Genomic DNA, 13845 nt, shown 5'->3' with positions numbered 1-13845 from the left:
AAGGATGGGGCTTTGACAAGGTCTGCATTTTTCAGAAGGGCTTTCATGTTGCTGTTAGTGGGTGTCCTTCCTCAGCCCTCCTCTAGCCCTGGGACATGGGGCAGGATAAGGGCCCCCAGGCCCACAAGGCCAGCCAGTCCTATTTCCCAGCCACCCTGAAAGAACCTCAAGTCAAGGCCAGATGTGGCAGCTCGCCCAGACACCCTGGAGGTCAAGGTCAAAGGAAACCATGTCAAATTTGCCACCCAGAATCATTCTTTAGATAGAAAGATTAACAGAAAAGTTGGAAAGTAAGCAAGGTGTTGAAAGGAAGTGAGAGACATACAGGGGAAGAGTAATGCAATAGCATGGAGTAACAAAGCAATGTAAGGAAGAAACTCTAATGGAGAAAAGTGTAAACTGAGAGATAGTGTAATGAAACTAAAAAGCATTAGGTGGGACAGAGGAGCCCCGTGTTCTTGGCTTCGAAATGCCCCTGGGAAAACACTGCTCACACGATTGACAGCTGTTTCTGAAGTGTGTCCGGCCCTGGGCTTGTAAAGTCGTCACATGTAGGCCTCATTTTCTCCCTGCCCACCTGGCCCTAACATTAGGAACACCCTCTCAGACATAAATGACTTATTTTATACCCCATTTCAAAGGGAAGCCTGCGTCACTGCTCCTCAGTGTGCTCCCGTGCCATTCCACTAAAACTACTGTCTACAAATCCACAACCCTCACAAACTATTGGCTACCAGACTCTAGCCCTCTGGCACATAGTGGCCACTACAGTGTACAGTTATTTAAAAGTAATTTTCTCCTGAATGCAATGGTTTCTCTGGTGGAAGTGCCTCTAGTCTCTAGAGTATTCTCTGCTGCAGTACTCTATTGAGTTTTATTTAGTGGCCAATCATTGTAACTGCAAGCACATTTTTTCTGAATCCAAGATGGCAGCCACACCTGTTAACCCCTGCTGACATATCCTGTCTTCCTTTACGGTTGCAGAGGTAGATCAGCAAGTGCAACGGCATGGTTATATCACTCTTGCATCCTTAAAGAACTTTGATGACTCACAATAATTTTCTTCTTGTGAGAGATGTTTTGAAACATGACTTAGGTCAGAGAGGTATTGCACAAAAGCAGAATTAAGAAATCCAGGATAAGTGAAATATCCTAACTTGACCTATTCTGATAAGCTCATACTATCTTATTCTGTTGCACGTTGGTCAGAATAGGAAGGTGCAGCTAAGTCAAGCCAGGTGTATATATCTGGGATAAATGCACATTCACTGTGTTGTTTAAAAGACAGCAGAGTTACTAAGTAAACATGGACAAAACTCGCGCAGCAAACTTTTAACCCACAGAGCAGCAGCACAATATGGAGATGAATGAAGAGGTAAAACATATAATATGTATTATGTATATGTATTATGGCTGAATGCGTAGGTAATCCAGAAATACTTATTAAGCAGTGTTCGAGAGAAATTGTTGGAATGCATAGAGTTACTGAACATATGCAAATGCCTTAAATGTGATCATCGGCAGTGCATATATTACTCAGGAAAATTCACTGGTCGTATTTTGTACATTTAATTTGTTTTACCGCCTCTATTTTTTTTTCTTGGTTAATTTATTTAACCTAATCTATAACATCATAATTTAGTCATCTTATATCAATTTACCTTTCTTATCATTTTCTATTGACATAGTCTCTCTCATTTTCCCCTGAGGCTCATTTGATACGGATGTGGGTGCATCCACTGCACCAGTGACATTAGGGAAGCCTGTAACAAACTAAACTGTGCTTGATACGGGGTAAGACAATTAGAGACCTGTCCCGGAAAACTCTCTGATGCCTGAATCATCAACTTCGTCTAAGAAAGGCCATGCCATTGAGAAACTTGTGAATAGAACCTTTACAGTTTATATACTACATTGCATGTTGCCCACTTTATGGACTTAACTGAAACTAAAACTAAATTCAACAATTGCAATTCAAACCACAACCATATGAACAGCAATCTTCAACCGAACCAATGTAGGCCTAATTAAATCAAACACTATCTGTGGTATTTTAAAGCAGGATATATGAAATGAAATATATAGCCATAAACATTAATTTCTATTAGTTCAGACAGCTAAAGATAAAATTAAGTCCCTATAGCATTTATCTATTCTGGATGTTCCGGACAAGGCTAACTTCAGAGAATAACTCTTCATAGTAACTTAATTCAGCTCAATTCAACCTGCTTTTGGGCAACTGAGTCTGGGCTAAATGAAGCCAGGATGAGTGGATAACCAAAAGACAGGCAACACAGAACTCACTAAATTTGACATGTCTTACAGAAAAAGAAATTACATTTTTGAAAAATATAATAAGAATTTTTTTCCATGCTCTGAGAAGTATAAAAACAATGACCCAGGCTTTCATAATTCATACATCAGAGGGCTAGAGACATCTATTACCAAAAGATTTTTACCAAAAGATTTTCTACATTTTATGACTTTTCTTGCTTATTAATGTCACTAAATCTTCTTGCAGCAAACAAATTTTTGTTAGAATCTGTAAAAACTAGCGTATTACCCTTGATGGTAGTCGACCTGTCGCTGCTCACAATTAGGTTTCTATTAAATCTTGCATAACAAAATCATTGGATTCAAAAATTATGTCAGTCACTTAGAAAGTGAGGCATCCTCAAAAGTTTATCACTGTTATATTAGATATGTGTCTTTTAGTGGATGGAAAATTCTCATTTCTTAGTCAGTCTTAGGAATTACACCATTACCCCTCGCCAATAGTATTTGATCATGATGTGATTTGTTTGATGACACTACAGTAATAGTTTGGGTAATTATACAGCAGCCAATGATATTATTGCCATGGCCCTCCCTTGGAAAGAACTCCTACCATGCTGTAGCAGCCAGACAGCCTTCACTAATAACTAATAGTTGTCTTTGGCAATAGGCACAATATTAGCTGTGTTAGTATCTGTGTTGGTTACAGTGGCCGAAATTGTTGTTGTATTTGCATTGTACTGAGATCCACTGTGCCAAAAAGGCAAAACCACTTAACCCCGATAAGAAAAATGACACCAGTTGCAGGCCCCCACATATTGATCTGATAAGTCGCCACAACACAAATGCTGACATGACCTTGGTCTGCTGCCCACCTTCTATGACTTACACCACATGTGTTCTTTGTTTGCCCTGGAGTAGGGGGACACATTTTGTGTACCCAAACAGCTGAAGCGAGCCCCAAGAAATAAGCAGCCAAGGCAGCTGGTGCTGGCAACGCATTGCCAACGCTATCCAGTGACGTCAAACACCAGGGGCAATAGCCTCTTATGGTTTTATTTTTACATTCACATCAGGATTTAAGTGAATATATATGTTCTGAAATTGTGATATATTATGGATCATTGAACACCAAATGTACCAAAAACTCCACCACGATTTTCAGTAGAACACAATAACAGTAGTGAAGCTTCAGCACCAACAGTTTAGCACTGACTTTAGGTACACTTTGTACAGAGTTTATGTACCCAATACAAAATGGGACAAATAGCTTAATGGGAACCACACGGATTTAATTTCAAACCTGTTTAATATTTGTGAGATCTGGTCTACATCAGCCATGATGGGAGAGAAAGAGAGCAAGCTAGCTTGCTGTGTGTGTGTGTGTATGTGTGCCTCAGAGTGAGAAAGAGATGAGGGAAGCTATGTGATGTCATGTACACTGGGAAAATTATATAATAACTTAATCATTTAACAGAACATTGAAAACTGCAAATCATTTTGAGGAATAACAATATATTTTGTATTACTTGTATTACTTTTTCTTGATTGCATTGCAGCTTATTCAGATCACATGGATTTGAACTACTATAACCACCCCATATGCATTTGTAATGGATGCACAGACTGAGCCAATGGGTTTGTAGAGTTCAAGGCACTTAAACTTTAATTGTGAATATGTTTGTCTTTCCTTCCCAGGTAATTCCATTCCCCATGTCCTGTGACATACGGGATGAGTGCTCCTGTCGGGATCCAAATGCTATAGAGAACAGAAAGGATGAACATGTCCATTCTCTGGGGTGACCAACCTGAGCAGGGACTTCTGGTCATTGTCCCAGGGATCTTGCTCCAACACAACACAGCCAGAGTGGCCGAGGCAAACCCCTCCTTCATCCTTCTCTCGGCCTCCAATTTCCTGCACATGCTGCTTAACAGGCATACCTCTTCATCCATACCGCAACCCCAATCAGCTGAAATGCCTCCGCCTCCGCATCACAGAAAGATCTAGAAAAGGGGATAGGATTCATGAGACTCCACCGAAAGCTTCATTTCTCCGCTAAAAGGAAAGTAACCCTGCGATATCATCAGGAAAAAATATAGCAAAAAGGAAAAAATTACACAAAACAGACTTTTTTTTTTTTAAGGAAACAAAAACATAACCAAGCCTAGGTAGCATGCCTTTTGTTCAGTTTTGTGCTGGCTTCAGTGTCTATTTTAGTGACCTACAATCACATGATTGAACCAAAGGTAAATCCAAATGTGCAAGCTGGGGATTGTGTTGATGTCATCTTTGTGTTTTGCAAATATGAAGGAAATCAAAACAAAAGTTAAAAATAATCCTCATACACTTCGAAGACATGTTGAGCTTTTTTGGAGGGCTAGACGTATACACCATTCCTGGTTTCAAACTGGTCAGATATTCTGTATCTCTATATCCTTTTCAAGTGTCTTTCTCAAAAGGCACGTCAGAGGCTGGTATTTCCCAGCCCAGTGGGGAATGAGATGAGCCATATTGTTAAGTTTCAAGTCACAGATTCACAAAAGCCAAACTAAAAACATAAACACACACAAAAAAAGTCAACCAATTGACCACATCAACAAAATTTCTGAACTCCTTAAAAGTTAGAGCCAAATCCTGAATGCAAAATTCAAACAGTTTTAGCATGGCTTCTGCTACTGTGTTTGCTGCTACTTGCCATCTTCCCTCATAATATCTAAAAGGGTTAGACAGGTTTGTCTGCCTTGCTGCTTACAGTACCTCTTTATACCATTCATTCACACTTGCATGTTATTACATAATACTTTCAGCTCACATTATACAGAATACATGTTGACACAACATATGAAATGCACTAAGAACTTTAAGAAAAACCCAGAACCTCACTTGTTATTCCTATTTAACCCAACTTCCCAAGAAAAACACTACATACATTGACCACGACTTAAAGAATGTCATCAATAACACCTCACTTTGGGTTGGGGTGATTTTAGTTTCAGTTTGAACTCCTTCCTCATGGCGCTTGACACATTGTTACCTCAAGCACAGATTTAAAATTGTTTCAACTGAAAATAAAATGACCCCAGCTCTGTTCAGAATGTAGTCAGGAGTCAGTGGCTTTTTTGATCGCACAGAACTGCACAGCACAGTCACACAAGAGTACAGAAACAAACGGCTGGATAGGCCATGGCTCTTGGCTCTCAGTGAAAATGAGTATAGATGGAAGGAGACCACATCGGACACATGAGTATAGAAATGCATACACACATCGCGCTCATTCTCTCCCATGTTAGTAGTTCTGGACGCTCAGCTGTAGGCCACAGTGTTTTTTTGACATTTGGATGTATATGTCAACGCAGCATTTGCAGTTACAACATGACTCCAGGTCTCCCACAATCTCTGCTGGGTCTGGTGTTTAGTTTTTCTCTGCAGTAAAAAAGTGCACTTGATTGTGATCTGTACTTCCCAGTATTGCAAATTTGGGTGCACGTCCCCACCATTGAACTCCATTCAATTATATTTCTGCTACCAGTGGCGGGCCGTGCATTTGGTTCTTGGGCCTTTAGTGGGGACTTAATCCACCTCTTAATACTACCGCTATCACATCGCAATTATAGAAACCATTAATACTATACAAAAATGCAATATAACAAGGCGTGGCATTGCAGGGAGAGTGGCATTTCACATATTGAGGGTGAATACCATTTTTACTTAAAACAAGTAACCCAGTTAGGACAACTCCAAACCTCTACACTAGGAGCCTGCAAATGCACCGCTGTGGCTTGGTGTCGCCCCGCTGCTTTAGTTAGAAAACTCAAGTTTGCAAACACTCCAAACACCAAGTCAATCACTTGCAAATAACGGCATCGGCCACCACTACTGATTCTGAAGGCCCCTGGACAAATTAGACTAACATGGCAGCACACAGAGGCTAAAATCTGATTGGAAAAAAATATAACATCCATATAAATGTACTGGAAGCAGTGCAGCCAAGAGAAACAGTACAAAATGAAGAGAATAGACTTTTGGGAATATATTAATACAATAGAATTTAGGTTATAAATGTAGATCAATGCTTCTGATAGTGTTTAGGCCAACAAAGAAGGCCTTGCTGGCCCTGACGGCCCACCACTGGCTGCTACAATAGCTTTATGTTTTGTTACTTCCAGAAACATATAAACATTCTCAATCACATTTTATAATGAAGGCTGCTTGGCATATTGGTCAAAAATTTGCTGCTCCTATTTAGCTGCAATCAAAGGCATGATTACAATCAGCATGATTACGACTTTTCATTTCATTTGAGCCAATGGCACGGTCCCTCTGACTCATACAGGCTGCTAAAGCATTCCAGACCATTCTTATAAGTAGGGAAACAACTGTACACAAAAAGTTGTATAAGTGGCAATGTGAGAACGATTTTTAAACCAATATTAATGAAGAACTAAGACAATATCATAGCATGCAGTGAAAGTGAAAAGGTATTATTTTCCACCAAATACAAATACAAAAAATGACAGAAGATTTGTGTAAATACAAATACTATGTATGTTCTTGATGGACAGGAGTGTTGAAAATGTTTTTAGTTTTTTTTATTTCATTTTCATTCATTTCATTTTTACAAAATGTCATATTTAATCAGTGTTTGTATTATTGACCTCAGTTACTGCACTTTTTAGTTGCCATGTAAGAAGAAAAAGTATATCTTTCAAAACAATGTTTAGAAGCTGCTATTGTCAGAATGGTGATCTGAAACAAACTGTATGATATTTGGTCATTTGACTCCCTGTGTTGCTATTACCTTTCCTGTCATTAGTGTTTTATTTGTATCTACATACCACCCTAAACTGATTTTGTATTTAATGCTATCAATGAAGTAGGGTGGTATTGTCACTATAAACCACATATTAATCTTCCATCATCCACAGAGGCCCCAAATCCAAAAACAGAGAATATGACAATAAATTCTATTTAGAAATACAGTATATTGTCACATAGGGTCTAGCTAGACAGCAAGACTGTTTGTTTGTCTGTCATTTTGCCCCGATGTTTGTCTAATGTATTAGCTTTAGGTTAAAGGTGCAAATATTGGAGACATTAAGAGATGCTGAAAGGGAAACTTATGAAATGCCCAAAATTCCCCAAAAATGGACTTTTGTAAGACTTTGGTGAAACATTAAACTTTGTAAGGCTACTTCATCTTTAAAGATTACATTTAAGACTTTATATAAAAAATATATAGTGTTGATAAAAAAAAGACTTATTATGTTGATATTATCAAATTATATGTAATATTAGTACTCCAGATACTGCTGCTTCATATAGAACTGTAACAGTGGGACAAGACTGACTTGCACTCACCACATTATACCAATGCAGTACTCACCTGCCATTGAGGTCACTGGAAAGCCATTCCAGCCGGTTGAATGGATGAATCCAAAATCATTAGTGTCATTGGATCCTTCCCTTCATTCTATAACACAACATAACCTGTTTTTGCTTCCACATACTTTGACTAACTTTTAAATATTCTCGTCAATAATTACTTTTTCCATCAGCTGATGTCTGGATACCAAACTGTTGTTGCTATCAGAAAGGCTCCTCAATGTGACTGCATGTCAACTTGAACATTTAGATTCTTAGAGAAGGTACCCATAAGCCATAGTTAATTAAAAATATTGATGGAAGAAAGTGTAAGATTGGATGAGGACATCACCTCTCTACTGTAGTCATCACAGGATCCCTTGCTGTACCTCATGCCTGTAATGTTTGCTGCTTCTATATTTTTGGTATTTTAGTGACATTTTTGCGTCTCATAACAATGGTGTAAATAGTAGATCTATTTATTGAGAGTGTTATACTTTTTTAAGTTATATTTAATGTCCATGTAAGTTATTTTTACATTGTTCTTATAAACAATACAAAGCATTGTTGGTTGTGAGTCAAAACTGTATTTTTGTCTCTGTCATCACTCTCTGTTGTGATCACTGCTGTCAAGCACTGATCACATGAAGAGTACATTTCAACCACAACCTTAAAAAAAAAAAACCAAAACTCTCATTGGTCATTAAGTGTAGATGGACACTGCTTGCATCCAATGAGGATTCACCGTGTTTAAATGTTACTGAGCGCAGTGTATCTTCTTTCCTTTTCAAACCAGAATGTAAAGTTGTTTTCTTTTCTTTTCTTTCTTTTGTTTAATGCAAACATTAGCCATATGTACAAGGGGATGTGAAAAGTAAACCAAGTATATAATGGTCAAGTACATGAATATATAATATAGCAAATAATGTTTTGAGAGTCAGCTCTCAGCACAAAGAACATATGTACACAATCTGATGAGGGCAGGAGAGATCGGGCAAGTGGCAAAGAGAGGGATCAAAAATACAGGGAAAGAAGTACTAGAGGTCAGAAGGCAGCCAAAGCTGCCCCAGTTTGAGTGTTCTTGGAAGGTGGAAAAGTAGAAAGTGAGAAGGAAGAGAGGCAGGGATGGGTGGGCTGCTTTTCCTGGCCTGTCTAGTTATTTGTCCAGGTGTGAAAATGTGTACTCACAGAGGCAGCCCCTGGGCCAGAGGTGGCCAGTGCTGACTGGCAACAAGCCGAGGCCAATGAGTCAGAGTTTCTTCTAGGGGTGGCAGCCATTCCTCTCTGGGACTCCCAGCACCCCTCCCTCCTGCCATCTCCACCTCCCCACTCCTCGACACACTGCCTCATCTGTCACTGTCAGGTATGCCTGCACAGGGCGGCCAAGGTCAAGCTGGCCCTGTGAAAATGAGAGAGGATGTTTGCCCAGCTTACAGAGCCTTTTGAAGTTAGGCTGAAGGAACACAGTTCTCCTCGTAGAGCCTATGCTTATCACATAATATGATTTGTAGAGCAGTCGTCTATGACAGGCTTTATTACCTCTCCACACTTTCCACCAACAGTCGCTCCTTTGTTTCTAATTTCACACCTGGTTGTTGTATTACTCGTCTAAGAATGACAGAAACTGTGTGGTGTCTAACTGATTACAAAGCAATGGGGGTGTAAGAAAGTGTGTCTGAAGCCGTAATGTTTTTGCTCAGATCATTGTGGAGAAAAATACTGATGTGCCATCTTGTTATAAGACATTTTCATTGTGTATTGTAACACAGGAGTACCAAGTACCTCTCACAGGCCTCTGGTTATAGAATGGTCCACTTATGTCTGTTTCCTTATCCTTTAAAACATATAAAGGTGAATTGTCCCTTTTTCTAAGTGGGAAGTACAAAAAAATTGTATTTACATATTACGTGGATATCTAGTGGTATTACTGCAATGTTTCATACCTGATTGCTCAACAAATACATTTTAAGATGTAAATAATAATATTATATGATGATTGTATTTGCAACCCATGTACTAACTGTTTGGGAGTAGCTCTCGGATTAATTTTTATCATAACTATTATACAAAGAGATGAACCGTGAAAATGTTGTGCATTGTGTCAAACTATCACCTGCAAGAAAAAAAAAGAAAAAAAAAAAAGACCTGTGATGCTTTACTACACCACTCGCTGTCAGCATTTATTTGTTCAGAATGGCTTAGTACAAGCACTGTTGTCAGTTGTCTAAACCATGAATTTAACCATTGAGTCATAAATTATTTATTTGTTGTCAAGATGAATAAAATCATAGTGGTCATTTCTGGGTGTTAGGAGTCTGTAGAAATTGATCCTCATAATCAAACTTGACAAATTTTTTGTTTTGCATTGAGAAGTTCATTTTCATTTTTGTCTGTGCTGACTGGCACCAGCCAACACCTTTCATTTCTCCGCAATTCACAATGTATAGCGTTGAGTCTTATCCATATTGCCTTTGTGTTCGCTGAGAATTTCACCAACACTGTAAAGGTAGCCATCAGACTCAGTAGTCCTCACTCCATCTGATGGCCTCCTCTCTCTTTGGTTCCTACACAGTATGCACTTTTTCAGGCACATACAACAGAATGGACTTTTATGTTTCAGTCAATGTTTCTCTCTGTTTTCACAGTTGCAATTATATATATTTTTGGTGCTCTAGTACATGGCAAAACATGTCTGATGTGTAGTATATTTTCATAAGGAGGAGTCATAAAGATGAATATCATGTTCATTTTGCTGTCATTTATTGTGTAGAAATAAAACACTGGTTAAAGTGAATCTAAACTGGAGGAGTGTGATTAATTTGTTGAAGGTTATAGTGCTTTTTTTTGTCATAATTTAAAACATCCTGTTTGAGTCTATCCAGGTTCATGTTGTTGCTGCTGTACACCGTATTTTACCTCTAGTGTGCCTCTAAAGGGTCTTTTTCTTTTGAAAGTCATTGAAGATTCATAGTGAGCCCTTTTAAAAATAATAAAAAAAAAAAGAAGTGCTGAGGTGGCTTTAAAAAAGGAACTCATTCTTTAAGCCTTCATTGATACATTGGCATGGAAATGTGAGTGCTGTTCCTGGCACACCAATGACGTTAATGGCCTAATTTGTGAGAATGAACATCAAGCTACTGATTTTTAAAGTGCAGTCAATGTTGCATGACTGGAAAGAAACTGGATCTGAGCTTAAAGGAATAGTTTGTTGAGGGAGATGGAAAAAGAAAATGCTTCCCAGCAGCTCACATGCAGAGAGGCATAGCCACCTTTAGTTAATGATATAAATTAGAGTAATTCATAGGGGATAGCTGTCTGTTAGTTCAGTGAATGATTTCCCCCCATTCCAGCTCAATGTAAATATTGTTCAACTGGATCATATAGATAAATTGGGTAAAACATGGGAAAGAACAATGCATTCTACATTTGCGAGCATGGGATATGATTACAGCCATTTTCAGCTGTGCTTAATTTTGCCATCATGCTAATTAATCCTGATCCAAATATTGCTGTGATATTTTGCAACTTCACTGCAGTGGTTTGAACTCCAGGGGCTTCTCTCCGGGGAGGTCTGTCTCAGTTCACACAGGATACAACACATAAGGTCATATCAGCTGATCAAAACCACGTCAGATGAAGTTTGCCCTCTTAATTATCACTGTTGCTACATAGTGCTGTTGCTGGCTTGACCTGCTGACACCTCATGTGGGTTTCACTGAAACTCAGTTGAAGGCTTGTAGAAAAGAAATGTGAAACTAAAGTTAATTAACTAAAAAGGTTTTGTTGAAACACAATAACACAAGGCATTAGGAAATGTGCACAGTTCCATGATTATCAATGACTTGTGCCATACGTGTACATCATGTTATAAAAAGATTTCTTGTGTTTTCACCGGCACAACCTTTATTTTATTTTATAAACACAAGTCAATTTAAAGTTTGATGCTGGTAACACCCCCAAGCAAAGGCTAGGGCTAAGGCATGTTTACCGCTGTGTTACATCATCATTCCTTTTTATTTACACTTTTTAATCTTTGACAACTGATTTCAAAGTGGATTATTTGCACATTTTTGCTGAATACAAGATTTCAGCTGCACATCAGTTTCATAATGCTTCTGAACTACAGCTGCATGCTGCTGTGAAGCCATGCAGAATGCGGTTTAGTATTGTACTACTAAAATATCCTCTGCCTTCCCAACATTGCCTTGATGACAGCATGTGTCTCTCTAAAATGTTTGGAGCAGAGAATGCAGTGTCCATTTTCCCCAAAGACATGCGTGAACGTGATCTAATCTGACCACTTGAGTGCATCTGATATGAACTCGGCCCAGACAATTTGGCTGTGTTTCTGCACTGAATTAAGGTATGGCTTCCTCCTTCATAGAGTTTCATGTTGCATTTCTGAATGCAGCAGTCTTTGGTGAAAGGCTTTTATATGAAATCATGATACCGTCGCCCGTTGCTAATTTAACTAATTTTGGAATCAAATTTTAAATTTGTATATAGCTACAAAATACAAATAATTTGGTCAATTTTTCCTTTGAATTTCTTGTCAGATAAATAAAATGGATGGACAACTCACAGATTGGGTTTTATTGCATTTTAGAAAAAGTTGGAGATGGGAATAATCACTGCTAAATTGGCAACCAAGTTGGAAAACCAAGACAAACCGTAACAAAACAGTTCCACCCAGAATAGCCACTGACCTTGCTAACAATGTTTGGTTATAATAATGCATTTTGAGCATGTAAAATGTAGCCTTAGCTACATTGTTACATAGTTTGTTTATCATTAGAAATGTAAATCCAGCTTTATATGTTTTAGACAAAATCAGATCCAGAATGTGACAGTGGACAAGACAACCTCCTTACTAGTTAAGATTATTAAGGGTTACATTACTGTAATGTACCAACCTCTCTCCTCTCTGTCACTGATTTATATGCAATAAATCCCATTCTAATTTGATTATTGTCACATCTACAATATCACTGAAAATAGACACATTAATGTTTTTGGTAGAAAACTTACCAATATTGGGGGAAGCTGTGAAAATGTGTATTAAATGCTGTTAATAGATGAAAAAGTTTTCGTAAGACTGTTTCTGTCCCTTAAAACATACTATATGTGTTGTCTTAGATTTCCTTATTTGGGAAAAGAAAGCAAGGTTCCTTTTCCTTCATAACCAAAAATAATAATTTCTGTGCGCCATACTAACCGGACTCTGACCACACAAAGTACAGCTAGTTCTGAACAGAATGATGGAAAAACTTCATTGCTGACCTCAGCTGGGCACAATTTGATTTTGTATGGAAGTGGACATTTTTATATGAACTCACGACGGTCGTACATATAACCTGAGGGAGCGATTTTGACTGGGTCCAGAGAACAAGACACACAATTTTGTATTTGTGTGATTTCTGCTACATACGTACAGTTGTTTTAAAACGTTTAAATATGGGCACCCGTCATCACATCAGTAAAAGTATATTTAAAATATATTATGCAAATTAATATAAATATAATAAATGAACATAGCATAACATGGCCCCTTCAAAGTTAACAGTGTAGAATTAAATTTTAATTATACTTTTTATACAGGTAAGCAATATCTGCTGAAGCTAATTTATTACAAAGTCAAGAATACAACTGATTTTGGGTGTGTGTGTTCCAACATATGTTAACACTTTCAGGTTAAGGCAACATTCCTTTTCTTCACTTTCTTCCAAAATGACGTAAACACACCACAAAGTGAACACTCAGGTTTAAATAAGGAAGTGTGAGAGTACCATAGAATTAAACTGGCTATTAACTAACATGACAATTTATCCGCCAGCTATTTAGGCAGTGGTGGCTGTTGAAAGCTTGCAATTCAAAGAGATAATTCACATTTTGATTCAGTTTTTTCAGATTAAATTGCATTTGGAAGCATATACTGAAAACGGAAAGGCAGGCAGAAACACGTAGAAAACAATATGCAGTGACTTATACAGTATCTATTTATTTTCCACTTGTGAAGTTTAAAAAAATGCCTCACAGCTGTTCAGATGAAAGTGATATTTCCACTTAAATTAATGTAATGTAAAGTAATGGTTGTATTATAGTGATGAAATAAAAGTCTTTTGATTTTATATACATTTTTAATATTTCACATTTCACTTTTTCTTCTGAAAAAGACAATCAAAGCGACATAATAATACAGACATCTTTTT

General features: G+C 37.9%; 1 protein-coding gene across 2 annotated transcripts in view; it reads left to right on the top strand.

Annotated features, from left to right (window-relative positions):
- Positions 1 to 10430, top strand: part of pappaa (pregnancy-associated plasma protein A, pappalysin 1a) — a 77599-nt gene extending 67169 nt beyond the window's left edge. For both annotated transcript variants that reach the window (XM_026354889.2, XM_026354888.2), the window contains exon 22: positions 3973 to 10430. In XM_026354889.2, the coding sequence (XP_026210674.1) occupies positions 3973 to 4077 (105 nt within the window). In that variant the 3' untranslated portion in view covers positions 4078 to 10430. The remainder of the gene's footprint in view (positions 1 to 3972) is intronic.
- The last annotated feature ends 3415 nt before the right edge of the window (positions 10431 to 13845 follow it).

The sequence above is a fragment of the Anabas testudineus genome, chromosome 12, assembly GCF_900324465.2.
Source record: "Anabas testudineus chromosome 12, fAnaTes1.2, whole genome shotgun sequence".
Taxonomy (NCBI): Eukaryota; Metazoa; Chordata; class Actinopteri; order Anabantiformes; family Anabantidae; genus Anabas; species Anabas testudineus.
Note: the sequence above shows the minus strand (reverse complement) of the source record. Positions and strands in the feature narration are given on the sequence as shown.